This window comes from Carcharhinus amblyrhynchos, chromosome 5, assembly GCF_965287045.1.
Source record: "Carcharhinus amblyrhynchos chromosome 5, sCarAmb.v2.hapA, whole genome shotgun sequence".
NCBI lineage: Eukaryota > Metazoa > Chordata > Chondrichthyes > Carcharhiniformes > Carcharhinidae > Carcharhinus > Carcharhinus amblyrhynchos.
Genome location: NC_137328.1, coordinates 35,294,858 through 35,321,043, shown reverse-complemented (window position 1 = coordinate 35,321,043; position 26,186 = coordinate 35,294,858). Strand labels below are relative to the sequence as shown.

At 42.8% G+C, this 26,186-nt stretch overlaps 1 protein-coding gene across 1 annotated transcript; it reads right to left on the bottom strand.

Moving 5' to 3' along the window:
• Positions 1-25,460, bottom strand: LOC145342967 (uncharacterized). The gene is made up of 6 exons (XM_080188634.1): positions 25,442-25,460; positions 22,548-23,816; positions 11,891-12,060; positions 9,072-9,198; positions 4,650-4,758; positions 1-1,558 (listed from the first exon to the last, which is right to left on the bottom strand). Exons 2-6 carry the CDS (start codon positions 23,636-23,638, stop codon positions 1,085-1,087), a joined length of 1,971 nt encoding a protein of 656 aa, XP_080044760.1. The 5' UTR covers positions 23,639-23,816; positions 25,442-25,460; the 3' UTR covers positions 1-1,084.
• Positions 25,461-26,186: the final 726 nt, after the last annotated feature.

Here is a 26,186-nt window from a genome sequence, read left to right as displayed (position 1 = left end):
ACACTTTTGAACATTCCAATAAGTATTAGCCTTGAAGCAGTTTAGCTATTGTAATAACTTAACCAGGCTCTCAAAGTTCATTACTGGACTAACCTCATTAAAAAAATAGTTTTTTGTTTCTATGGCTTGAATATGCTGACAGTTTTCCCTCTGGAATTAACTTATAGTAACAACTTAAACATACTAAAAATAATTTCATACCTGTGATAATTCCTATGTAATTTTAAAAAATACTTCATCAAAATACTTCTAGAACTACAAGTGGACCTGTGTATAGCATACTGCACCTATCCCACAATACAGGCAGCAAACAGCCACTGCAAACTAACACAGTGGCTGGCCATAAAGGCACATTAGTTTGATTAGGGCAGTGGGGAGCCAGGGTCAACAATCAGCACTAACACACAATATTTGCAACGGTGGTATTTTAAAATCCAAATCGGGACAGCAATGAATTCTTTAGTCTTAGTGTTTTTGACTCACAAAATGAACACTATTGCTGCCAGGGATGCAGAATCTCTTTCCCCTTATCACAGTGGCTGATGATAGTGAAGGAAAGCAAACATTCTAACCATTAGCCCATTGCTCTTCCAAAAACGTGGACAGTTTCCAGAGAAATCCATAATCTATGTGTTTACCCAGCACAATGATGCACTTTTCCTATGTTGTTTATTAAATCTTACACTGGAGAGTCCCATGTTCTATTGTAGCAACATACCTTACCTTGAGAAGAGAATCGGGAAGCAAGATGGATCAGTAAATCAACTTCTGTTCTCTGGGTCTCCTTTTAGGACTGAGCACCGCTTTAACAACAACTTAAATTCATGTTTATTTTAACAGATCTACTAGATCCATGTGGAGGGGATGGGGAAAAGGAGAATGCCTTTGCAAGCTTTCATCAATAGCAAACATTGAATACAGAAAGATATAATGCAGCAGCTCAATTTGAAAATAAGACCACAATAATCTTAAGTGGTTTGCAGAAATCAACAATATGAAGGAAAATCTGTTAATAAGTGCAGACTAGTGGATAATTTCATCTTGTGCATTGTGTTTCTCCCAGTTTATGAGTCCATTTATAATGTCATTTCTGCTCTAAGGGTGTTGTCTGGTGAAAGGGACTCTGTAGCATATCCACATGGGGGCTAGTAAGAAGGGACTTGAAGGACGGAAGTGGACTGATCACCTTATCATTGTGCCTTCCTAAAGCATTGGAGACAGTTGTGTATATAGGTGGGATGACAGTATCACAATCAACAGGAACAGTGCACAGTACATGTGACATGCTTGGCACAGTATCAGGGATTGCTATGGCAGTTGTGAAAGAGGGTATTGTAGAGGGCACTAAGCCACCCAACCGAACATCAGATTGAGCCATGTCCAGGAAGCTGCTGTTCCCCATGACCAAGTGATCATTTTCCATCTCTCGGGGTAGAAAGTCCTTCAGAAGCTTTGGGGAGGCATGCTCCTTGTCGATCTGCACTCGGATCTCCTCCTTATGAACTGTTCTAATGTGTTTCTTCAGGTTACTGGGATGACGGCAGCGCTTTCCACATACCTAGTACAAAACCAGAATACTACAGGTGAATACAAAATTACTGTTGGGGAGGGCACAAGTATGGCGGGAGGGCACAAGTATGGCGGGGGGGCACGACGTCTAGAAGGACAAGAGCAGCAGATGCATGGTAACACCACCACCTGCAAGTTCCTCTCCCAACCACACACTATCCTAACTGGAGCTCTATCACTGGTACTTCTTCATTATCAGGGCAAATTCTGGAACTTCCTCTTTGAAAGCACTGTGGATATATCTACATTACCTGGCTGCTGTGGTTCAAAAAGGTGACTTACCACCACCTTCAAGTGGAATTATCGATGGGCAATAAATGCTGGTCTAGCCAATGACGCTCACATCACATAAACGAATAAAGCAAAGCAGCAAGAAACATGATTTTGTCCATAAAAAGGAAAGAGAAAAGTCCATCAATTTTCTAACCAATTATGTACCACTGATGTGTTTTCACCATTACGTAGGTAACACAAAGTCAGTTTGTGCATATCACATTCCCACAGATAGCAGTGGAGTGAATGACTAGACAATCATTTTGATGATGTTAGTTGAAAGATAAATGTTGGTCAGGACACAGAGAACTTCCTTTTCCTCTTTGACAAAGTACCATGGCATCTGATACATCCATCTAATCAGGTAAATGGGTCCTAAGTTTAACATCATATTCAAATGATAGTGCAGCACTCCTTCAATAGTACATTTAAATTGCATCACAGATTGTGTGCTCAAGTCTCAAATGGGGCTTCAACTCACAACCTTGGGACTCAGTATTCCCATTCAGCCAAGGCGAAGACCAAATTTGTTTCATGTATTGGGTAAGTTTACTTATTTACGTAACAGTTTTGATTTAAAACCAACATATGCCAAACATTTCATTGATGTATAAAACTATCACCAGAATTGACAGTAGTTGTCCAAAAAGACCTTGTAACTTCAGTACAGTTCCTGATTGGCTGTGTTTATCTTAATTCTCACCATGGCACCAACTAAATTAAATTACTTTTGCTACTTGTAATTCTCTTGCTGGTAGGTGTATGGAGTTTATTTTACCCCAATTTGGACAATGTTTGTTACAATAATGAAAGCAATGGTCACCAGCATATTCCTACAATATAATGACCAGCTATCTCAAAAACACGGGAACAATGAGTTTACATCCCAGAGAGCTTCCCACCTCAATAGAAATATGTAAAGAACAGTAAAGGCTATCAGGACAGCCACAGACATCAGCTCAAATGCAACTGGGTCAAATCATCACAACCCATGGAAATCAGTTTAGACTGTTCAGCAATAAAAAGGATTCACCCCACATCAAACTTCCTCCAAAGTGAAGACCCACCAACCATTCAACGGTCAGCTGGGGACAGGTAAAGTTTTTTCTGCTTTTCCTTTACTGCAGCCATATTTTAAATTAGCTTTATTTTAATTTTTTGGGAGATCCATCCAGCTCAGAAGCATGTTGCTCTGAGTGGCAGTCTAATGGGGAGACAAGAGTGTGGAGTTAAGAAAGAAGAGTTGGAGGCAGTCAGAACTCCTGAAATTGACTGCTATCCAGTTCTGCCCCTTATTGGCCTCAAGTATTTTTCTGTTTTTTTTGTCTCTCCACGAATAATAACTGACTGCAATAGATACTAAATGTTGAGTCATGATGCTTCACCTATCACGGGAATGGGTGTCCAGATGAACTAGCTGGACTTTGCTCCCTTTTGTTTTTGTATGTTTGATTGTATTAGTCTTGCAGTTAAGTTGCAGTTAAGCCCAACATTGTTGTGATAAGTGCAAAGCCCATTCAGTTTGTATAAATGTCATCAATATATAATCACCATCCCTCATTTTGTGCTGACATTAAACCTACAGTATTGCTATTAAGATCTTCTGTCACCAAATTTAAACATTGTGGATGCAATAAAAGAAGAAACTCAAGAAATGCAGGTTACATTTTAGAATTCCCATCTGCATGATTCCTCAAAAAATGTGATGATCTGATCCAGAAACTTCTCAGCCATATAGACCAGCAGGACCCTGACTCCTGGCTGGTCCCAAATGTGTTCACTGATTTTTGGGAACATGGGGGCCAAAATCAATGATTTTTCACTTCTGGGAAGATGAGCTCAAGTTCACAATAGATCAAAAGTTTCCTCAAGTCTGAATACAATGTGACTGATACAGTCTCAATCCAATTTAAATTGAACATGGACCTATAGTACAAAAATTTCACCAATTCAGTTCTAATTGATAACTTCAGTCACACACAGGACATAGACCAACAGTTATGAAAACAAAACATACTTCCGTAATAAGGAGTAGTCTGAGGGTCAAAGCTGTCGAATAATTTAATCTGGATCCAGCTATGTTCTACCTGATGAGGGATGGTCTAATGAGTGTATTTGTTATGCGTACAACCCAATCAGCTCTAGAAAAGAGTGAATAATCAGAACATTTACACAACTACCGGCAGATCAGCTTTACACAAATTGGACCTACAATAAACCATCCCCTTTACACAAACTGTACCTGCGATAAACCATCCCCTTCACATGAATATTCACCTACAATAAATCATCTACTTTACACAAACCCCACCTACAATAAATCATCACATTTACACAAATCGCACCTACAATAACCATCATCTTCACACAAACTGCACCTACAATAAATCATCACCTTTACACCAACGTTCACTTGCAATAAACCATCACCTTTACACAAACTGTACCTGCAATAAGCCATCCCCTTTACCCAAACCATCGCCTACAATAAATCGTCACCTTTACACAAACCACACTAAAATAAACCATCCCCTTTACACAAACCCCACCTGCAATAACCATCAGCTTGACACAAACCACACCTACAATAAATCATCACCTTTACATCAACGTTCACTTGCAATAAACCATCACCTTTACACCAACGTTACTTGCAGTAAACCATCACCTTTACACCAATGTTCACCTGCAATAAACCATCCCCTTCACACAAACAGCACCAACAATAAACCATCATCTTTACACCAACATTCACCTAAAATAAACCATCACCATTACAGAATTGTATGGTTTCAAAAAGTCCTTACTCGGCACTGATAAGGCAGCTCCCCTGTGTGGGTCCACGTGTGTCTCTTCAACTCAGACAAACGATAAAATGCCTGCAGACAAAACTTGCATTGGAACTTCTTAATGCCACTGTGAAGCAATGAGGGAGGAAAGAAATGTTAGCAAGAATGAAGTAATCCAACTTTCTTTGGCATAAAAAAATTCACAGGTCCAAAATAACCCCAACAAAGAACAGGAACTGATGTATGCCATTCAGCCCTTTGAACTTGTTTGCTCATTCTAATAGATCATGGTTGATCAGTATTGCAATTCCACTTACCTTCCTTTGAGCATACTCTTCGAGAACCTTTATCTTACAAATATTTATTAATCTCTCAGTATTGAATATTCCAATTAACCCACTATCCACATCATTTTGGGGGAAATAAGTTCTAGATTTCCACTAGCCTTTTTGTAAAAATGCTTTTTGATTGCACAATTTTGTCTGCAGGAAGTGTGTCCAGTTGCAGCTCCTCGCAGACCACATTGTTCAGTTGGAGTGGCAGGTGGATGCACTGCGGAGTATACAGGAGGCAGACAGTGTGATAGTTACAAGGAGGTTGTCATACCGCAGGTTCAGACAGGTAGATGGGTGACTGCCAGGAGAGGCAGGCAGGTGGTGCAGGAGTCTCCTGTGTCCATTCCCCTTTCAAACAGGTAAACCATTTTGGATGCTGTTGAGGGGGATAGCCAATCAGGGGGAGATACCAGCAGTAGCCAGGCCTGTGACTGCTGTGGGAAAGGGTCGGGCAAAGAGCAAGTGAGCAGTAGTAATAGGGAACTCGCTAGTTACAGGCACAAACAGGCATTTCTGTGGCTGCAAGCAAGATTCCAGGATGGTGTGTTGCCTCCCTGGTGCCAGGGTCAAGGACATCTCTAAGCGATTGCATGACATTCTTAAGGGGGAGGGTGAGGATATATTGGTACCAACAATATAGGTGGGAAAAGGAATGAGGTCCTGAAAAGTGAATATAGAGAGTTAGGCAGAAGGCTAATGTGCAGGACCTCAAATGTAGTATAGTGAAAGTAGGAATAGGAGGATTAGGCAGATGAATGCCTGGCTTGAGAGCTGGTGCAGAGGGTAGGGATTTAGATTTTTGGATCATTGGGATCTTTTCTGGGGAAAAGCTGATCTGTTCAAGAGGGTTGGGTTACATTTGAACTGGAGGGGAAGTAACATCCTGGTGGGGAGATTTGCTGGAGCCACTCGGGAGGGTTTAAACTAGTCTGGCATTGGGGTGGGATCCAAAGCAGTAGGGAAACAGGAGAGAAGTTTGCGGACAGCATGGAAGTTAAAGAGAGCACATTAATTAGTAAAGGCAGTGTCAGTAATCCTAGTATCAGACAGCAGCAAGACAGAGAGGAAGGGAAGGCCAGATTAAACTGCATTTATTTCAATGCAAGAGGCCTGATGGGCAAGACAGATTAACTCAGGGAATTGATGGGTATGTGGGACTGGGATATAATAGCAATTACTGAAACATGGCTAAAGGAGGGACAGGACTGGCAGCTTAATGTTCCAGGGTACAGATGCTATAGGAAAGGTAGAACAGGAGGTAAGAGAGGAGAGGGAGTTGCACTTTTGATTAGGGAAATCATCACGGCCGTACTGAAGGGGGATATATCCGAGGATTCAGCCACAAGTGAGGGTTGTACTATGGGTTCCCAAATAGTCAGCATGAAATTGAGGAGCAAATACGTAAGGAGATTACACATAGCTCCAAGAAAAATAGGGTGGTAATAGTTGGAGATTTTAATTTTCCCAACATTGTACAACCCTATCAAAGTGATTTTCCCTTCTTATTTGTCAGTTCTACCCATACAGACTCAGTGGCTGAATCCTCGGATATATCCCCCTTCAGTACAGCCATGATGATTTCCCTAATCAAATATGCAACCCCCTCTCCTCTCTTACCTCCTGTTCTACCTTTCCTATAACATCTCTACCCTGGAACATTAAGCTGCCAGTCCTGTCCCTCCCTTCGCCATAATATCCCAGTCCCACATACCCATCAATCTCCTGTGTCATCCAGGGTTCCCGACTTCTGCCAGCCTTGTCTTTCACAAGATCCTAAATGAATATTTCTCATCAGTATTTACTGTTGAGAAAAGCATGGATATTAGGGAACTTGGAGAATTAAATATTGATGTCTTGAGGAATGTTCATATTACAGAGGTGGTGGTGCTGGAAGTCTTAAAGCGCATCAAGGTAGATAAATCTGCGGGACCTGATGAAGTATATCCCAAGACGTTATGGGAGGCTAGGGAGGAAATTGCGGGTCCCTTAGCTGAGATATTTGATTCATCGATAGTCACAAGTGAGGTACCTGAAGATTGGAGAGTGGCGAATGTTGTGCCTTTGTTTAACAAGGGCAGCAGGGAAAAGCCTGGGAACTACAGGCCAGTTAGCCTCACATCTGTGGTGGATAAACTGTTGGAAGGTATTTTGAGAGACAGGATCTACAGGCATTTAGAGATGCAAGGACTGAATAGGGACAGTCAGCATGAGTGGAAAATCATGTCTCACAAATTTAATTGAGTTTTTTGAAGGAGTAACCAAGAAGGTAGATGCGGGCAGTGCAGTTGATGTTGTATACATGGAGTTTAGCAAGGCCTTTGACAAGGTACCGCATGGTACTTTGTTCAATAAAGTTAAATCTCACTGGATCCAGGGTAAGGTCTCTAAATGGATACAAAATTGACTTCTTGACAGAAGCCAGTGGGTGATTTAGAGTTGTTTTTCAAACTGGAGGCCCGTGACCAGCGGTGTGCCTCAGGGATCAGTGCTGGGTCCACTGTTATTTGTCATTTATATTAATAATTTGAATGAGAATATAGGGGACATGATTAGTAAGTTTGCAGATGACACCAAGATTGGTGGCATGGTGGACAGTGAGGAAGATTATTTCCAATTGCAGTGGGATCTTGATCAACGGGGCCAGTGAGCTGATGAATGGCAGATAGAGTTTAATTTAGACAAATTCGAGGTAATGCATTTTGGTAGATGATTGAACCAGGGTAGGAGTTACTCAGTTAATGGCATTGGGGAGCGTAACAGAACAAAGAGATCTAGGGGTACATGTTCAAAGCTCCTTGAAAGTGGAGTCACAGGTGGACAGAGTAGTAAAGAAGGCATTCAACATGCTTGGTTTCATCTTCATAACATTGCATACAGGAGTTGGGACGTCTTGTTGAAATTGCACAAGACATTGGTCAGGCCACACTTAGCAACTGTGTGCAATTCTGGTCACCTTGTTATAGAAAGGATATTATTAAACTAGAAAGAGTGCAGAAAAGATTTACTAGGATGCTACTGGGACTTGATGGATTGAGTTATAAGGAGAGGCTGAATAGACTGGGACTTTTTTCTCTGGAGCATAGGAGGCTGGAAATGACTTATAGAGATCTATAAAATAACAAGGCGCATAGACAAGGTAGATAGTCAATATCTTTTCCCAAAGGTAGGGGAGTCTAAAACTAGCTGGCATAGGTTTACGGTGAGAGGGGAAACATACAAAAGCCTCCAGAACGGCAACTTTTTCATACAGAGGGTGGTGAGTGTCTGGAACAAGCTGCCAGAGGTAGCAGTAGAGGCGGGTACAATTTTATCTTTTAAACAGCATTTAGATAGTTACGTGGGTACGATGGGATAGAGGGATATGGGCCAAATGTGGGCAATTGGGATTAGCTTAGGGGTTTTAGGAAAAAAATGGGCCTGTTTCCATGCTGTAGACCTCTATGACTCCTAATTGGTCTTGTTCTCATCTTAAGACTTTGCCATCTTGTTCTTGATTCCTCTGGCAAAGGAAATGGTTTCTTTATATATACCCTTTGAAATCATTACAATTTTTCAGATGCCAATTAGATAAACCCTCAATCTTCTAAACCCTTCAAGGGAATAAATCCAGGTTTATGCAGCCTACCATTTTAGTTGTCAGCTGTGACTCTCACTCCCAAGAAAGAATGCTGTGGGTTCAAGTCTCAAGGCCTATATATGAGCACAAAATCTAAACTGATGCTATGCTGCAGTACTGAAGGTGTGCTGCACTGGCAGAGGTGCTCTATTTTGGCTGAGACCAAATCCCTGTCGCCCCCTCAGGTGGACATGAAGATCCCATGGTATTATTTGAAAGAAAACCAAGGAGCTCCCTCCACCCCCAATATCATTACACAGATTATCTGGCCACTTATCAATGCGTTTTGAGAGACTGTACTCTACTCAAATTCCTACAACAATGACTAAACTTCAAAAGTACTTAACTTGCTGTTGTATACTTTGGGACATTCAGATCCACTAAAAATGTAAGTTTTCTTTCAGCTTTATTGGAGTTCATCAAACCTAAAGGCAAGTGCAAGTTACCCACTGCCCACAACCCAGGAACCCCACTTATTTGACTGTTTACCTGCAGAAAATCTTGTGGCTCTTGTAGTGTTTCACAGCTTGACCACAGAATTCACACAGTTGCACCAGGGGAGGTTTGCCCTTTGATGCTTCTATATGTTTCACACGGATGTGTTGTGTTAGATCATCTGAAATGTATTTTAAACTCTTGTTAATGAAGTGCAGTGGTGGCCATTTAGATTTCAATACAATCAATACAGTGTAAATACACAGAAACACAAACTTCAAAATCAATCTTTTGTACACTGCACATCATCAAACATCTCGCAGCCAAAGCTTGCAGGGGTGTTACTTCAAGGATGCCAGCAGCACTCCATTAGCTCACTTATTCCCGAGTGACTTCAAACAGCTAACAGTGGCACATTATTCAACCAAGGGAAGGATCAACACATCCACACCAGATAATTTTCCTTTTTAATTAATTGTGAGAATGTGGGGATTACTGGCAAGGCCAGAATTTATTTTCTATCCTAGTTAGCTTTGATACATTTAAGTGGCATGCTAGGTCATTTCAGTGGGCAGTTTAACAGAAGCACAAAGAGCAACCAGGAGTAAGAACATTGCTTACTTTCTCCCCTTCCTGGCCCAGCAGCATTGAGCCCAATTACTGAGTCAACAAACAACTGAACAGGGCCTTATCAATATTTTACTGGCTGCAGCCTTGAACCACTGAGCCAGTTGGGGGGAAGCAAAAACAACATGCAACATTCATTTTAGAAATTTCTAAAATTTATTTTGCACGTTTAACATTTTGTATTAAGTTGTCGAATATGTAGTAATTTGATGAATATTTATGCAAGGCCTTTCAGATTGAAAAAGGAATGAAAATCATGTTAAAATATGATTTATCATAAATCACAAACTCAGAACATGAACACAATGTGAGGACCAATATGCAGCTTTATACGATGCTCATGTTTGTGAAGACCTTTTTAGCAACACAACCCAATTCAAAAATTATTGACGCAAACCATTTCCCATTTTATAAAATGGGATCACAACAATTATTGGAAAATAGTTTCACAAAATGTCAAGAGAAAGAAACAACAGATTTCTGACACAGAGGTGATCTTTTAAATTCCAGTGAAGTGTAGAAATCTGACCCTATGATAAAAGAAAAGACCAGAGTCAGCAGTCATCAGTTGGCACAGAATAATTTATGGTATAGTAGGTGAAATGTTTAGCTCCTACACCAATGTTGAAACCATTCAAATAGTTACATATCATGGTTCTTCAAGGCCATAGACGTCAGTTTTGGGTCAGTGGCAGCACTCCCAGCTCCAAGACAGGAAGCACGTGCCAGGATCTTGACCGCCAACCGCCCCCCAAAGTTTTCCAAACTTCTACCACCCTTTGCATGAAGGAAGGTTTTCCAGCTTCACTTCTGAAAAGTCTGGCTCTAATTTTTAGGCTGCATCACTAGTCCTAAACTCCCCACCAGTGAAATTAGTTCCTCCAAATTCTCCATCAGTTTCCTTCAAGAATTTGAAAGTCAACCAAATCAGACCTTGACCTTTTACATTCCAGGAAATACAATGGGTTTGTGTAATTTTTCCTCATAATTTAATCTCTGAAGTCATGGTATCGTTCTGGTAAATCCAAAGTGATGTCCAGAATGTTCACTGTATTTCAGATATGGTCAAACCAAGCCTTTGTATACCTGTAACATAACTCCTACCCTCATCTTGTGTGAGCATTCTCGGAAGGCCACCATTCTGTTCACCGTTCTTATTACTTTCTGCACCACTCCATTACATTTTAATAACTGGTGTATACAAATACCCAAACTCTTCGAACACCCGTTGTTCCAGCTTTTCACCATTTACAAAGCCACCTCTTCTATCCTTTCTAAGTCCAAAGTGAATGATCTCACACTTTGTCCATATTAAAATTCATTTCCCACAATTTAGCTTTCAATATTTCTTATAAGTACAAGCAGACTGGCCTATACTCCAATGCCGTATCGCACAGGCCGGTTTTAAAACCTTTGAATCTTGAATTGCACACAAAAGATTTTATAGCAAAGTAATAGCAAAAATCATCTGCAAAAAGGAAAGGTATAAAGTTCAGCTTACACAATGGCATAAAACAATTGGGAGCAAATCAGGTGTCAGCCACTACAAGGCCTTCGTATAGGAGTAGGAATATAGCCAAATGAATTCTGTCAATCATGACTGTAGGGAGGTATCCCAATGAAACAACGTTGAGAATTTCCTCTAATACCAGATCCACATGCTGCTGAGGAACTGAAGGTCTTTAAGTCTCAAACCAGAGTCTGTGTGGAATAGTGGCGAGGGAAGGTGTAGCAAAACAGATACCTATTGTATAATCTGTTCAATCTTCTTTACCACTGAAATTAGTAGAAAATAATTGCAGGCCAACAATCAATGGACAATCTATAACAGTGAATTTCGTATCTCAAGGCATTTACGTGAATTTTCACCACTGTGATGTTCTGAGCTGTGAAATATAATTATAAGACCAAGTTAAAGTTAAAGTTTATTTATTTGTCACAAGCAAGCTTACATTAACAGTGCAATGTAGTTACTGTGAAAATCCCCTATTCGCCATACTCCGCCGCCTGTTCGGGTACATTGAGGGAGGATTTTGTATGGCCAATGTACCTAACCAACACTTCTTTCAGAATATGGGAGGAAACCCATGCAGACACAGGGAGAACGTGCAGACTCCGCACAGACAGTGACCCAAGCTGGGAATCGAACCTGGGTCCCCGGCACTGTGAGGCAGCAGTGCTCACCACAGATGATCGTACAACACATTCACCTGAAAATAATCAAGCTGCTGGCTATTCATACTTACTTTTCACCTTGTATGCCTTGTCACACAGACTGCACTGATGGGGCCTGGCATCTCCATGATATGCCACATGGTCACGCAACTTCTCCATAGATTTGAGTTGTTTCCCACACTGATCGCACTGATATAACTTCTTGCTGTGATGAATTTTCTGGTGCTGGCTTAGCTGGCAGCTAGAGAAACAGTGATGTCTAATTAGCCACTTCATTAACCTCTAGTAGAAGGTTTGAAAATCACAAAGGTACAACAGCTGAACGGAACCAAGTTTTCTCTGCTCAGTATGGGGAAATGGTGACATACTGACAGTGTCACTGGACTAGCAATGCAGAAACCTAGACTAATGTTCTGAGAATACAGGTTGAAATCACACAATAGCAGCTGGTGTAATTTAAATTCAACAAATTGAAAAGTCTGAAATTGAAAGCTGGTTTCAGTAATGGTAACCTTAAAACTATCTATTGTCATAAAAACATAGAACAGTACAGCACAGTACAGGCTCTTTGGCCCTTGATGTTGTGCCGAGCTCTGTCCAAAACGAAGATCAAGTTTTCCCACTCCCTATCATTCTGGTGTGCTCCATGTGCCTATCCAATAACCGCTTGAAAGTTCCTAAAGTGTCCGACTCCACAATCACAGCAGGCAGGCCATTCCACACCCCAACCACTCTAAGAACCTACCTCAGACATCCCTCCTATATCTCCCATCATGAACCCTACAGTTATGCCCCCTAGTAACAGCTACATCCACCTGAGGAAATAGTCTCTGAACGTCCACTCTATCTATCCCCCTCATTATCTTGTAAACCTCTATTGAGTCGCCTCTCATCCTCCTCCGCTCTAAAGAGAAAAGCCCTAGCTCCCTCAACCTTTCCTCATAAGACCTACCTTCCAAACCAGGCAGCATCCTGGTAAATCTCCTCTGCACTCTCTCCAATGCTTCCACATCCTTCTTATAATGAGGTGACCAGAACTGCACACAATATTCCAAATGTGGTCTCAACAAGGCCCTGTACAGTTTGCAGCATAACCCGACGGTTCTTAAACTCAAGCGCCGTTAATAAACACTAACACACAATAAGCCTTCTTCAAGCCTCTATCCACTTGAGTAGCAACCTTCAGAGATCTCTCCGTTCCTCCACATTTCTCAGAACCCTGCCGTTGACCCTGTAATCCACATTCAAATTTGACCTACCAAATTGAATGACCTTGCACTTATCAGGGTTAAACTCTATCTGCCATTTTTCAGCCCAGCTCTGCATCCTATCAATGTGTCTTTGCAGCCTACAACAGACCTCCACGTTATCCACTACTTCACCAATCTTGGTGTCATCAGCAAATTTACTGACCCACCCTTCAGCTCCCTCTTCCAAGTTATTGATAAAAATCACAAAGAGGATCCAGCACTGATCCCTGTGGTACTTGATTTTCAGAAGGTGTTTGATAAGGTGCCGCACAAGAGGTTATTACAGAAGGTCAGGGGGCATGGAGTTGCGGGTAGGGTGTTAGCGTGGATAGGGGATTGGCTGTCAAATAGGAGGCAGTGAGTGGGGGTCAATGGGTGCTATTCGGATTGGCGGTTGGTGACTAGTGGAGTGCCCCAGGGGTCAGTGCTGGGGCCTCAGCTATTTACCACTTATACAGATGATCTGGAGGAGGGAACCGAGTGTATGGTGTCGAAATTTGCTGATGACACCAAGATTGGTGGAACGGCAAATTGTGTGGAAGGTGTGGAAAGTCTGCAGAAGGATCTAGATAGGCTGGGCGAATGGGCCAGGAACTGGCAAATGGAATTTAATGTTGGCAAATGTGAAGTTGTCCACTTTGGTAGGAATAATGGTAGGAAGGACTATTACTTACATGGCGAAAAACTGCAGCATGCGACGGTGCAGAGGGACCTCGGGGTCCTTGTGCATGAGTCGCAAAAACCCAGCCTGCAGGTGCAGCAGGTGGTCAGGAAGGCAAATGGGATGCTGGCCTTCATAGCGAGGGGGATTGAATATAAAAGTAGGGAGGTCTTGCTGCAACTGTACAGGGCACTGGAGTACTGTGTGCAGTTTTGGTCGCCACACTTACGCAAGGATATTTTGGCCTTGGAGGGAGTGCACAGGAGGTTTACTAGGCTGATAGCGGAGTTGAGGGGGTTGAGCTATGAGGAGAGGCTGAATAAACTAGGCTTGTACTCATTAGAGTTTAGAAGAATGAGGGGAGATCTCATTGAGACGTATAAGGTGATGAATGGGATGGATAGGATAGAGGTGGAGAGGCTCTTCCCGCTCAGAAAGGACAGTAGGACTAGAGGGCACAGCCTCAAGATAAAGGGGGGGGGGGAGGGGTTTGGAACGGAGTTGAGGAGGAACTTCTTCACTCAAAGGGTGGGGAATCTCTGGAATTCTCTGCCCGTTGAAGTGGTGGAGGCTGCCTCACTAAATAGATTTACGACGCGGGTTGATAGGCTTTTGATAGGCAAGGGGATTAAGGGTTATGGGGAGAGGGCGGGAAGGTGGAACTGAGACACGGCAGATCAGCCATGATCTTATTGAATGGTGGGGCAGGCTCGAAGGGCTAGATGGCCTACTCCTGCTCCTATTTCTTATGTTCTTGTGGTACACCACTGGTAACTGGTCTCCAGTCTGAAAATTTTCCATCCACCACCATCCTCTGTCTTCTATGAGATAGCCACTTACTTATCCAATCGGCCAAATTTCCTTCTATCCCACACCTCCTTACTTTCTTCATGAGCCTACCACGGGGAACCTTATCAAATGCCTTACTAAAATCCATGTATACGATATCAACTGCTCTACCTTCATCTACACACTTAGTTACCTCCTCAAAGAATTCAATCAAATTTGTGAGGCAAGACTTGCCCTTCAAGAATCCATGCTGACTAACCCAGATTAAGATGCATCTTTCCAAATGGTCATAAATCCTATCCCTCAGGACCTTTTCTATGAACTTACCGGCCACCGATAAGACTAAATGGCCTATAAATACCAGGGTCATTCCTATTTCCTTTCTTGAACAGAGGAACAACATTCGCCACTCTCCAGTCTCTGGCACTATCCCCGTGGACAGTGAGGACCCAAAGATCAAAGCCAAAGGCTCGGCAATCTCATCACTTGCCTCCCAAAGAATCCTAGGATATATCCCATCTGGCCCAGGGCACTTAACGACCCTCAGGTTTTTCAAAATTGCTAATACATCTTCCTCAGAACATTTACCCCCTCCAGCCTATCAGCCTGTATCACACACTCATCCTCAAAAACATGGCCCCTCTCCTTGGTGAGTACTGAAGAAAAGTATTCATTCATCGCCTCTCCTATCTCTTATGACTCGATGCACAAGTTCTCACTACTTTCCTTGACTAGCCCTAACCTCATCCTGGTCGTTCTTTTATTTCTCACGTAAGAGTAAAAAGCCTTGGGGTTTTCCTTGATCTGACCCACCAAGGATTTCTCATGCCCCCTCCTAGTTCTCCTAAGCCCCTTTCTTTAGCTCATTCCTTGCTACCTTGTAACCCTCAAGCAACCCAGCTGAACCTTGTTTTCTCATCCTTACATACACTTCCTTTTCCCTCTTGACAAGACATTCAACCTCTTTTGTGAGCCATGGTTCCCTCACTCGACCATTTCCTTCCTGCCTGACAGGGACATACCTATCAAGGACACACAGTATTTGTTCCTTGAACAAGCTCCACTTTTCATTTGTGCCTTTCCCTGGCACTTTCTGTTCCCATCTTATGCTCCCTAATTCTTGCCTAGTTGCATCATAATTACCCCTCCCCCAATTATAAACACTGCCCTACCATATGGCCCTATCCCTCTCCATGGCAATAATGAAAGACACCGGATTGTGGTCACTATCTCCAAAGTGCTCTCCGACAAACAAATCTAACACTTGGCCCGGTTGATTACCCAGTACCAAGTTCAATGTGGCCCACTTCTTGTCGGCCTATCCACATATTCTGTCAGGAAACCCTCCTGCACACACTGTACAAAAACTGCCCCATCCAAACTATTCGACCTATAAAGGTTCCAATCAACATTTGGAAAGTTAAAGTCACCCATAATAACTACCCCGTGACCTCCACACCTATCCATAATCTGCTTTGCAATTTCTTCCTCCCCATCTCTTACTATTTGGGACCCTATACAAAACTCCGAACAACGTGACCACTCCATTCCTATTTCTAACCTGCCCATATTATTTCAGTAGGAAGATTCCCTTCGAACTGCCTTTCAGCAGCCGTTAAACTATCCTTGATTAACGATGCTACTCCTCCACGTCTTTTACCACCTTCCCTACTCTTACTGAAACATCTATACCACTGAACTTCCAACAACCATTCCTGTCCCTATTCTAACCATGTCTCTGTAATGGCTACAACATCACAGTCCCAAGTATCAATCCACGCTCCAAGTTCACCTACCTTATTCCGGATCCTTCTTGCATAGAAGTAGACACACTTCAACCCACATTCCTGTCTGCCGGTACCCTCCTCAGTACCTCACTACACTCAACATTGGCTTCTGGACTACAGCTCGTTTTCCCATCCCCCTGATAAATTAGTTTAAACCCCACCCCCCAAAGAGCCGTAGCAAATTTCCCTCCCAGGATATCGGCACCCCTTTGGTTCAGGTGCAAACCGTCCTGTTTGTACCGGTCTCACCTTCCCCAGAATGTGCTCCAATTATCCGTGTAACTGAAATCCTCCCTCCTACACCATCCCTGCAGCCACATGTTTATCTGGACTCTCTCCCTGTTCCTCAACTCTCTAGCACAACTCATCTGATTCACCAATACACTGGGGAAGGAAATCTGTCATCCTTACCTCATCCAGCCAACATGTGACTCCAAACCCACAGCATTGTGGTTGAGTCAACTGCTCTCAAAAAGGGCAATTTGGGATGGGCAACAAACGTTGGCCTTGTCAGCAACTGCCAAATCACCTGAATGAATTTTTAAAAAGTACTAAAAAGCATATCAGTGCCAACAACCTCTGCCCCTGCTTTGATCCAATATTATAGTTAGTGGTTCTTGGACAAATCATGTGGCAGGTTACCAGAAGTCTGCTGGAAAGTTTACATCCTTATATCTTTTAAGGACCTTTAAAAAGTCCCCCAATTTACTTTCCTATTCATCTTTTTTCCTCGCATTATTTCCCCTTTGTTCCACCTATTTATCTCGCATTAATCAAATAAAAAGTCCAACAATATTGAAACTCACTATTCCACATTTCTTGTTGAAGCTTTATCTGTTAACCTTTCCAAAATCACTTTTTACCAAGGACTTGCGTTTATAAAGCAATTTTAACATAGAAATATGTAGGTCAGTAATGCTGGGCATGGAGGATGGATGGGATTTGGTGCAGGATAAATATAAGCATAAACAGAAGCTTACATCAGGTGGAGAATCAGAGGCTGTTCCAGGAAACACTGGAATACAATTGTAAGAATAGTTACAGCACAGGAGGAAGTCATTCATCCAACACGTCCATACCAACCCTCTGGAAGAACTCAGTGAGTCCCACTCCCATACCTTTACCCTGTAGAGCTGGCAATGTCTTTTTTTTCAGATAGTCATTCAGTCGTCAAGTCAGAAGATGGCAGAGGCATGGACGAGGGCTTCAATGGCAGGAGCCAAGGTGAGTGATGTCAGAGATGGAAGTAAACAATCCCTTTGATTACTCAAGTCAGCATGGTGCGTGCCTTGGAGTTGAACTTGCAAGTGGTAGTATTCCCAGGTATCCGCACTAATTGATAAGAGTTTGCAGCTTCATAAGGAATCTTGATGAGTTGCAGCAGTGCATCCAGTAATGGCACACATTGTTGCTACTGAGTCAGTGGTGGAATGAATGAACTTTGGAAATGGTAGATGGGTATCAATCAAGTGGACCATTTTGTCCTGGATGGTATTAAGCCTCTTGAATGTTGTTGGAGCTGTACTCATCCAGGCAAGTGGAGAGTATTCCATCACACTCTCAATTTGTGATTGTAGATGGTAGGCATAAGAATTAGGAGGAGTAGGCCATTTGGCCCCTTAAGTCTGCTCCGCCATTCAATAAGATCACAGCTGATCTTTTTTGTGGACTCAGCTCCACTTACCCACCCGTTCACCATAGCCCTTAATTCCTTTACTGCTCAAAAATTTCTCTATCCTTGCCTTCACTGGACAGGGAATTCCACAGATTCACAACCCTGCACAAGAAGTTTCTCTTCAAGTCAGTCCTAAATCTGCTTCCCCTTATTTTGAGGCCATGCCCCCTAATTCTAGTTCCATCTGCCAGTGGAAACTACTTTCCTGCTTCTATCTAATCTATTCACTATATAACCTTACATGTTTCTATAAGATCTCCCCTCATTCTTCTGAATTCCAATGAGTATAGCCCCAGTCTACTCAGTCTCTCCTCATAAGCCAACCCTCTCAACTCCAGAATCAATCTAGTGAATTTTCTCTGCACCCCTCCAGTGGCAGTATATCCTTTCTCAAGGAAGGAGACCAAAACTATACACAGTACTCTAGGTGTGGCCTCGCCAGCACCTTATACAGCTGCAACATAACCTCGCTGTTTTTAAATGCGCCACATTGACAGGTTCCCCATTACCCACTGCACACATAATGTCTCAAAGAATTCTACAAAATTAGTCAAACATGACCTGTCCTTCATGAACCCATGCTGTGTCTTACAAACGGGACAATTTACATCCAGATGTCTCGCTATTTCTTCCTTGATGATAGATTCAAGCATTTTCCCTAGTACAAAAGTTAAACTAACCAGCCTATAGTTACCCACCTTTTCGCTACCTCCTTTTTTAAACAGTGGTATCACATTTGCTGTTTTCCAATCTGCAGGAACCACCCCAGAGTCCAGCGAATTTTGGTAAATTATCACTAGTACATTTGCTATTTCCCCCACCATCTCTTTTAGTACCCTGGAATGCATTCCATCAGGGCCAGAAGACTTGTCTATCTTTAGCCCCATTAGCTTGCCCAACACTTTGAAGTGTCGGATGCTGAGTTACTCACCACAGAATTCCCAGCCTCTGATCTGCTCCTGTAGCCACAGTTGCTCCAGTTGAGATTCTGATCAATGTTAATCCCCCAGGATGTTGACAGTGGGGGATTCAGCAATGGCAATGCTACTGAATGTCAAGAGGAGATGGTTAGATTCTCTCTTGTTGGAGATGATCATTGCTTAGCACTTGTGTGCTGTGAATGTTACTTGCCACTTATCAGCCCAAACCTGAATACTGTCCAGGTATTGCCACATATGGACATGGATTGTTTCAGTATCTGAGGAGATGCAAATGGTGCTGAACAGTAAGTGAACATGCCCATTTCTATCTTTATGACGGAAGGAAGGTCAATGACGAAATTGCTGAAGATGGTTAAGCTTAGAACACTACCCTGAGGAATTCATGCATGATAACCTGGGACTGAGATATTTGACTTCCAACAACCTTTTTTTTGTGTTAGATATGGCTTCAACTACTGGAAAGCTTTCCCCCTAATTCTCATTGACTGCAGTTTTGTTAAGGTTTTTTGGTGTTACTCTCAATCAAATACTGCCTTAATGTCAAGGGCAGTCATTCTCACCTCATTGAGTTTAGCTCATTTACCCATGTTTGGTCATAATGGGGTCAGCAGCTGAGTTAGTCCTACTGAAACACAAACTGAACAAGTAGACCTTGCTGAGTAAGTGCTGTCTGATATCACTACGACAATCCCTTTCATTACTTTGCTGATGATTGAGAGTAGACTGATGGGTCGGTAATTGGTCCAATTGGATTTGTCCTGCTTTTTACGGACAGGATAAAGCTGGGCATTTATCCACATTGCCAGGTACATGCCAGTATTTAACTGTACCGGAACAGCTTAGCTTAGGGCCCTGGCTAGTTCTGGAGCACATGTCTTCAGGAATATTGTGCCTTCGGCCATTTTTTTATATCGCGTGGAGTGAATCGTATTGATTGAAAACCGGCAACAATGATGCTGGGAGCCTCCAGAGGAGACCTAGATGTATCATGTACTTGCCACTTCTAGCAGAAGATGGCTAGAAATGCTTCAGCATTGATCTCTCCCATCAGTGAGAATGGAGGCATTTGTGGAGCCTCTTGCTTGTCAGTGGTTTAATTGTCCACCACCATTCACAACTGGATGTGGCAGGACTGCAGAGCTTAGATCTGATCCATGTGGAATCATTTAGCTCTGTCTATTACTTACTGTTTCTGTTGTTTGGCATGAAAATAGTCCTGTTATAGCATTACCAGGTTGACATCTCAATTTTAGATATGCCTGATGCTACTCCTGGAATGCCCTCCTACACTCTTCATTGAGCCAGGGTTGATCTCTAGGCTTAATACAGATTGTGCTTGAGTACAATTCTGCTATTGCTGATGGTTCAGTCTTGGGTCACTGGATCTGTTTGAAATCTATGAAGCATGGGTAATGCTTCACACTCAATGTAGGGTATTCTCAATGTAAAGACAGGTCTTTTTCTTCACAAGGATTATGCAGTGGTCACGCCTACCAATTCTGTAGACTGGCAAGTTCAAGGTCAAGTAAGTTTCTCCCTCATTAGTTTTTTCACCACCTGCCCCAATCTTAGGACTTGGCCTGTTTGGCCAATCATGGTACTACTGAGCCACTCTCAGTGATGAACATTGAAGTCTCCATCCAGTGTAGGGGGGCATTCACTGCTTCCTCCAAGTGATATTTAACAGAGCACTGATTCATTAGCTGAGGTATTAGGCAGTAATCAGCAGAAGATTCCTTGACAATATTTGACCTGGTGCTATGAAAATTTGCAGTGTCCAGAATCAATGTTGAGGAATTCCAGAGCAATTCCCTCCTGACTATTCCACTGTTCCATTGTGCTGCCTGCCACCTCTGCTGGGTCTGTTTTACCGGTGGGACAGGACATATCCAGAGGTGGTGATGTTTGGGACATTATATGCAAGATATGATTCAGTGAGTATGAACAATATCAGGCTGTTGTTTGACTACTCAGTGACACAGCTTTCCTAATTTTGGCACAAGCCCCCAGACTTTGCAAGGTCTGGATTTACAGCAGTCATCTCTGGTGTCTAGGTGGAAACCAAGCAGTAGGTCCAATTTCATTCCTTTTTGTAGACTTTGTAGTGGTTTTATCCCAGTGACTGACTTACTTAGCCATTTCAATTAAGAATGGACGACATTGCTGTGGGTCTGGAGTCACAGGTAAGTCAGATCAAGTAAGCCCAACAGATTTCATTCCCTAAATTAGTGAACCAGATGGGGCCCACGCTCACTATTAGAGACTAGCTTTAGATTCCAAATTTTTTATTAACTGAATTTAAATTTCAACAGCTGCCATGGTAGGATTTGAACCTGTGTCCCCAGAGTATTAACCTGGGCCTTCTGGATTACTAGTCCAGTGGTATAACCTCTATACCATCACCTCCCCATGGTAGCTTCTCCAAGAATGAGGATAGACAAGCAGGCTTGACAATCCAGAGACAGTGGAGCTGAACGTAAGAGAGAGCAAGGGATGTTCCAGCATCCCTTCTGTATGTTTTCTGGTGGCTGAGGCAGCTTGTATTGGCTGCCAACAGGTAGGATCTTCCGGTCCTCCCAATATCTACGCTCACCCGCCCCACTGCAGGGTGCCTTGGGTGGGATGAGAAGATTCTGCCAGCAACCCGCAAAATCCTATTCAGGGTTTAGTGCTGTTAGCATACATGTGGAATCACACCATCATCAAATACTGTCATGAGGTAGCATATGGATGAGGAAGAGGAGAAATATTCCCAAGGTGACAACATGGAAAGAGAAACCATTGCTGAAAAGCCACTGTAAAATCAAGCGTCAACAATCCTATTGAACTGGACCATAAAGAGATGATACTGCACAAGGGTGGATTAGCCAACTGTGAGAAGTTCAGTTGCAGAGAAGTTGATGAGGATGTAAAATACAACATTTTTACAGAAGAACTCATTCATAGCTTGGGGCCGTTTTAATGCTGTGGGATATATATTAACCTGTCAGCAGAGATTGACATGTGTGTCTGTCTGCATATATCTGCGCATACCCCTGTGCTAGATTTCCCTTCATCTTTTCTACAAGAGAACTCAGGGCTCACAAGGACAAACTCAAGATCCAGACAAGAATTACACAGCAAACTTGAGTTACACTAAAATAGCTAGTGAAAGCTATCAAGATAATGTACTGAGTATGTTATTGGACTAATAAACACAAGTTCAAACTCCGTCATGGCAGATTGGGAAGCTGGAAATCATGTTTGTTTTTATTTGTAAATAAAATGCTGAAATTTGTACAACTGACCAAGAAGATGTTGGATTGTCATAAAAACCCATCTGTTTCACTAATTTAGGGAAGGAAACCTTTTTTCCTAACCCAATCCCGCCCTCTCCCTTACTTTCGGCTCTGGCTTCCAATTGACATTAACTTGCACCAACACGGTTGACCCTTAATTGTCCTTTAAAGTCACTCAGTTGTAATAAGCTACTTCAAGAAGGTGACCCACCTGGCAAAAATGCCAGTGATGCCTACATTCTAATATGAACTTAAAAGAATACTAACTGGCTGCACACCTGATCAATATTGGGAGCACCAGGTAGCATGCTGTGTTAACCCAGGATTCGGAACAGGTAGTAACTCACCTGTAACTGAATAATTTCTCACAAACATCACACCTGAAGGACTCCTCACCAGTGGAAACCTGATGGGAAAGGTAGCGTGTGTACACCAGCAACTTCTTACAGCCTTCGCATCTCACTCGTTTTCTTTCCAGAATGTCATCTCCATCGCCTGAAAGACCCCCGGTTATTAATGCAGAATCCTTCCTTGGTTTCCTCCTTGATTTTTTTGGCCTGCTACAATGTGTCGCTAGCGAGCATTCCACATTCAAAGATGGCAAAACATTGTTGCTATTTCTGGTACTATCGTCTCTCTCCTCCAAAGGGACATTCACTATTTCAGGCACAGCCTTTCTCTGGGTTCCACTTACTGGAATATTATTCCATTGACATGGAACCTTACAATTTTCTGATTTGGCAACAGTCTCTTGCTTCTCTTTCCTCCCATTCACATGAATTAGTCTGGTCTTTGGATGCCGAGAACTTCTGCTAGAAGCAATTGCCCTAGCTAACCTGGCAGTCTGCAGTCGAGTTTTGATTTTGGCCAGGCACGCACTGTGCACCTTTCTGCCAACGACTAATTCATTGTTCACATCAGCCTTACACTGTGGGCTCATCACCTGTACGGAATTATCCTCCTTCATGTTCTTAAGCAACTCCAGATCTTCTAAATCTAATTTCACCTCTTGTTTTTTTACAAGAAAATTCTTTACCTTACAGACCTCTTTATCTGATCTTTGGCCACTGCCATTTATTCCACTGTCCTCTGTGTGAAATTTTACTGGTACACAAACATTCAGACTCTGAGCAGCCGACAGGAAGTCATTCATGTGACAACCTGGGACCTGAGACGTATAAAAAAATTCTAACAAATGGCTAAAGCCATCCAAGCTAACCATATCCAGGACAACTGTGCACTCCTGATTATTCTTGCTCAGGGTTGCGTAGAAGTAGTTGCTGCATGCAGACAGGATGTTTTTGTGAGCGTAAAAAGTTTTTCCTTCTACGACAACTGCAATATCACAAAACAAACCCATAGCTCGCTGTTCATAAAGTTTCTGAAGAACTGCTTTACAGTGATTGTAACAACCCTTAATGCAGGAAGGGTTATCCATTTTTTCCAAAAAATTTAATGGATTTGCACTTGTGTCAAGATTTAAAATGAAACACCAAAGTTAGATCGAAGGTTATCCTCAAATCAAGCACCATGTATGCTTTAAAAAGTTTTAGGTTTGTAGTAATCCATGGTCCAAATCGTTCCTTAAAGAAAGCTGCTTGTCCTCAACCTGTGTGCTGAAAATAAACCATTGAAAATGGTCATTAAAATTTTAAGCAGTAGTTACTACTTTAAATTCAACAGAAGAGATACTTGACTTCTTTGCAGTTTTATGTTTGCACCTACCCACAACAACTACTTGCACTCATGTAGACCTTTCAACATTGTAATCACAAGAATCTTCATAGGAATGCATCAAATAAAATTTGACACATAAGAAGATATTAGGCCAGATGGCCAAAAGCTGGTCACAAATATAGCTTTTAAGAGTAATGGAGACAAAGGTTTAACAAGGAATTTTCAGACCTTGAGCCATGGAAGCTGAAGGGTGGCCCCTAATAGTAGCTGTTTAAGGAGTTTGGCAATGGTGGAAATAGACAGTCTTAATGATGGTGCAAATATGTGGTTGGAAGGTCTTCTCAGGGTTAAATATGACACCAAGGTTGCAAGCAGTCTTGATCAGTCTTACTGACAGCTGCCAAGGAGAAGTATGGAATCAAAGGCAAAGAAACAAAGCTTGTCACAGGACAAAAAATAATGACTTTAGTCTTTTCATTGTTATCACAGGCAATTTCTGTTCATCTAGTACTGGATGAACAACGAGCAATCTGACAATTTATATAGACAATGGAATGGTCAAGAGGTGGTGGAAGTAGAACTGGGTGTCATCAGCACAGAAAACATACGGAAATTAATTGTGTTTTGGATGATGTCATCAAGAGGCAGCAGCAAATGAGAAATAGGAAGGGGCAAAGATAGATCCTTGGGAGGGGGACACTGGAGATTATGGTACAGATAGATAAACCATTGCAGATGATTCTATCATGGTCGTGCAGCCCTGGTTTATGAAATAATTCATACAGTAAAATCCAGTCTCATTTCACTTTCAAATTTAAAAGACGTTGGATCACCCAAGTTTCAGACTTTAACAATTCCTCTGCAATTGAGCAAAATATTTGAATAAACTGGTTTATGCATACATCCTAACCCCTCACGCTCCTGTAAGATACTTTAAGTTCACTCACGGAAACTAAATTCCCTCATTTCAAAATGACTTATTTTGGCATATTTCAGTGGGTTTTCGCAGTGTCTCAATTTATTTGGTTCTGACCCACAGCTAATTCGTCATATTTCCCTTGACGTTGACAGTCACCCTGTGAGGAAGGACAGAAATTAACGAATCTAAAGCTGCAGCCAGCTCTGGGCTGAATTCATTCAGATGTGCGTCTGCCAGAAACTGGCAGCAAAATTGCAGGGAGGGAGGCTGTGCTGTCTCCGGATTACCGAAGAGTGCAGCGACCTCGAATACACATTTGGTTCGGTTTCCCCTTGAGCTGAGAACCGTGAGCGGTGCAGGGGGGAGCAGTGACATCCCCCAACCCCGCGGGCGGCGACACTGCTGTAGGGCACGGAAAACTCACTGCTCCTCAGGGCGGGGGACGACCTGACTGCGGCCTTCGCTCCCCCGCCCAAACACGCGAGAGGTACAGCTCTAGAGAAGGCACCCTCACTCATCCCGGGCCTCCCCCGCCACCCTCACTCATCCCGGGCCTCCCCCGCCACCCTCACTCATCCCGGGCCTCCCCCGCCACCCTCACTCATCCCGGGCCTCCCCCGCCACCCTCACTCATCCCGGACTCACCCACTCGCCGCCGCCTGCGGCCACCGCCTCTAACCTCCAACCCCCAGCTTCGCGGAGCCAGGCGGCCCTCGGAGAGGACAGGAGGTGGTTGCTAGGTAACTGGTTCCTTAGCGACCATTTCACAGACCTCAGTGACCACTTCAGGTTCCTCGGGGGGAGCTGAGGAGATGGGACCTGGTACAACCCCAGGCATCTTATTGGCAGCCTTAGCCATCTTTCAAGTGAAGTGAAGTGAAGTAACATGAAGTCCAGCTGGATGGAGTCCTGCCAGACAAGAGTATTTACTCTGAGGGAGTTTGGTGAGTTAAGGCATTTGGCTCAGGCAGGGAAGAGGAGCTGTTCTGGTGTTTTACAGAACAAGGACTAGCCTGAGAGAGGGAGACAGCGCGACCTCAGCGTTATGAACAGATAGGAGATTGGTTCGTGAGATTTAAGGTTTATTTTTTTTCTCTCAATTTGAGCAGTAGTTGAAGTTAGGACTGGGAAAGCATTTGCACTGGATTACATTTACAGCTTAGCTAGATAAACTACTTGATGGCAATACAAATCATAATTGAACATAGACTTCAGCTTTATTTTATTTAATTAGTCTAATACGGGGTTTCCCAAAATTTCCAGCTGTGCAACCCTTTTGACCTCCCAACTGAAGGAACCCCTGACAAACATCCTTATTATATTGAATTTAAACCACAAAAAACTATTGTGGTGTAATAGGTGCCAATATATAAAAGCAAACTTAAAAGAT

Excerpts from the sequence above, each read along its gene's own strand:
- LOC145342967 (XM_080188634.1), bottom strand. The coding sequence starts at position 23,638 with ATGGATAACCCTTCCTGCATTAAGGGTTGTTACAATCACTGTAAAGCA. Across the intron at positions 12,061-22,547 it reads GAGAAATTATTCAGTTACAG|CTGCCAGCTAAGCCAGCACC; the intron begins GTGAGTTACTAC and ends CTGTTTCTCTAG. Across the intron at positions 9,199-11,890 it reads CAAGGCATACAAGGTGAAAA|ATGATCTAACACAACACATC; the intron begins GTAAGTATGAAT and ends AATACATTTCAG.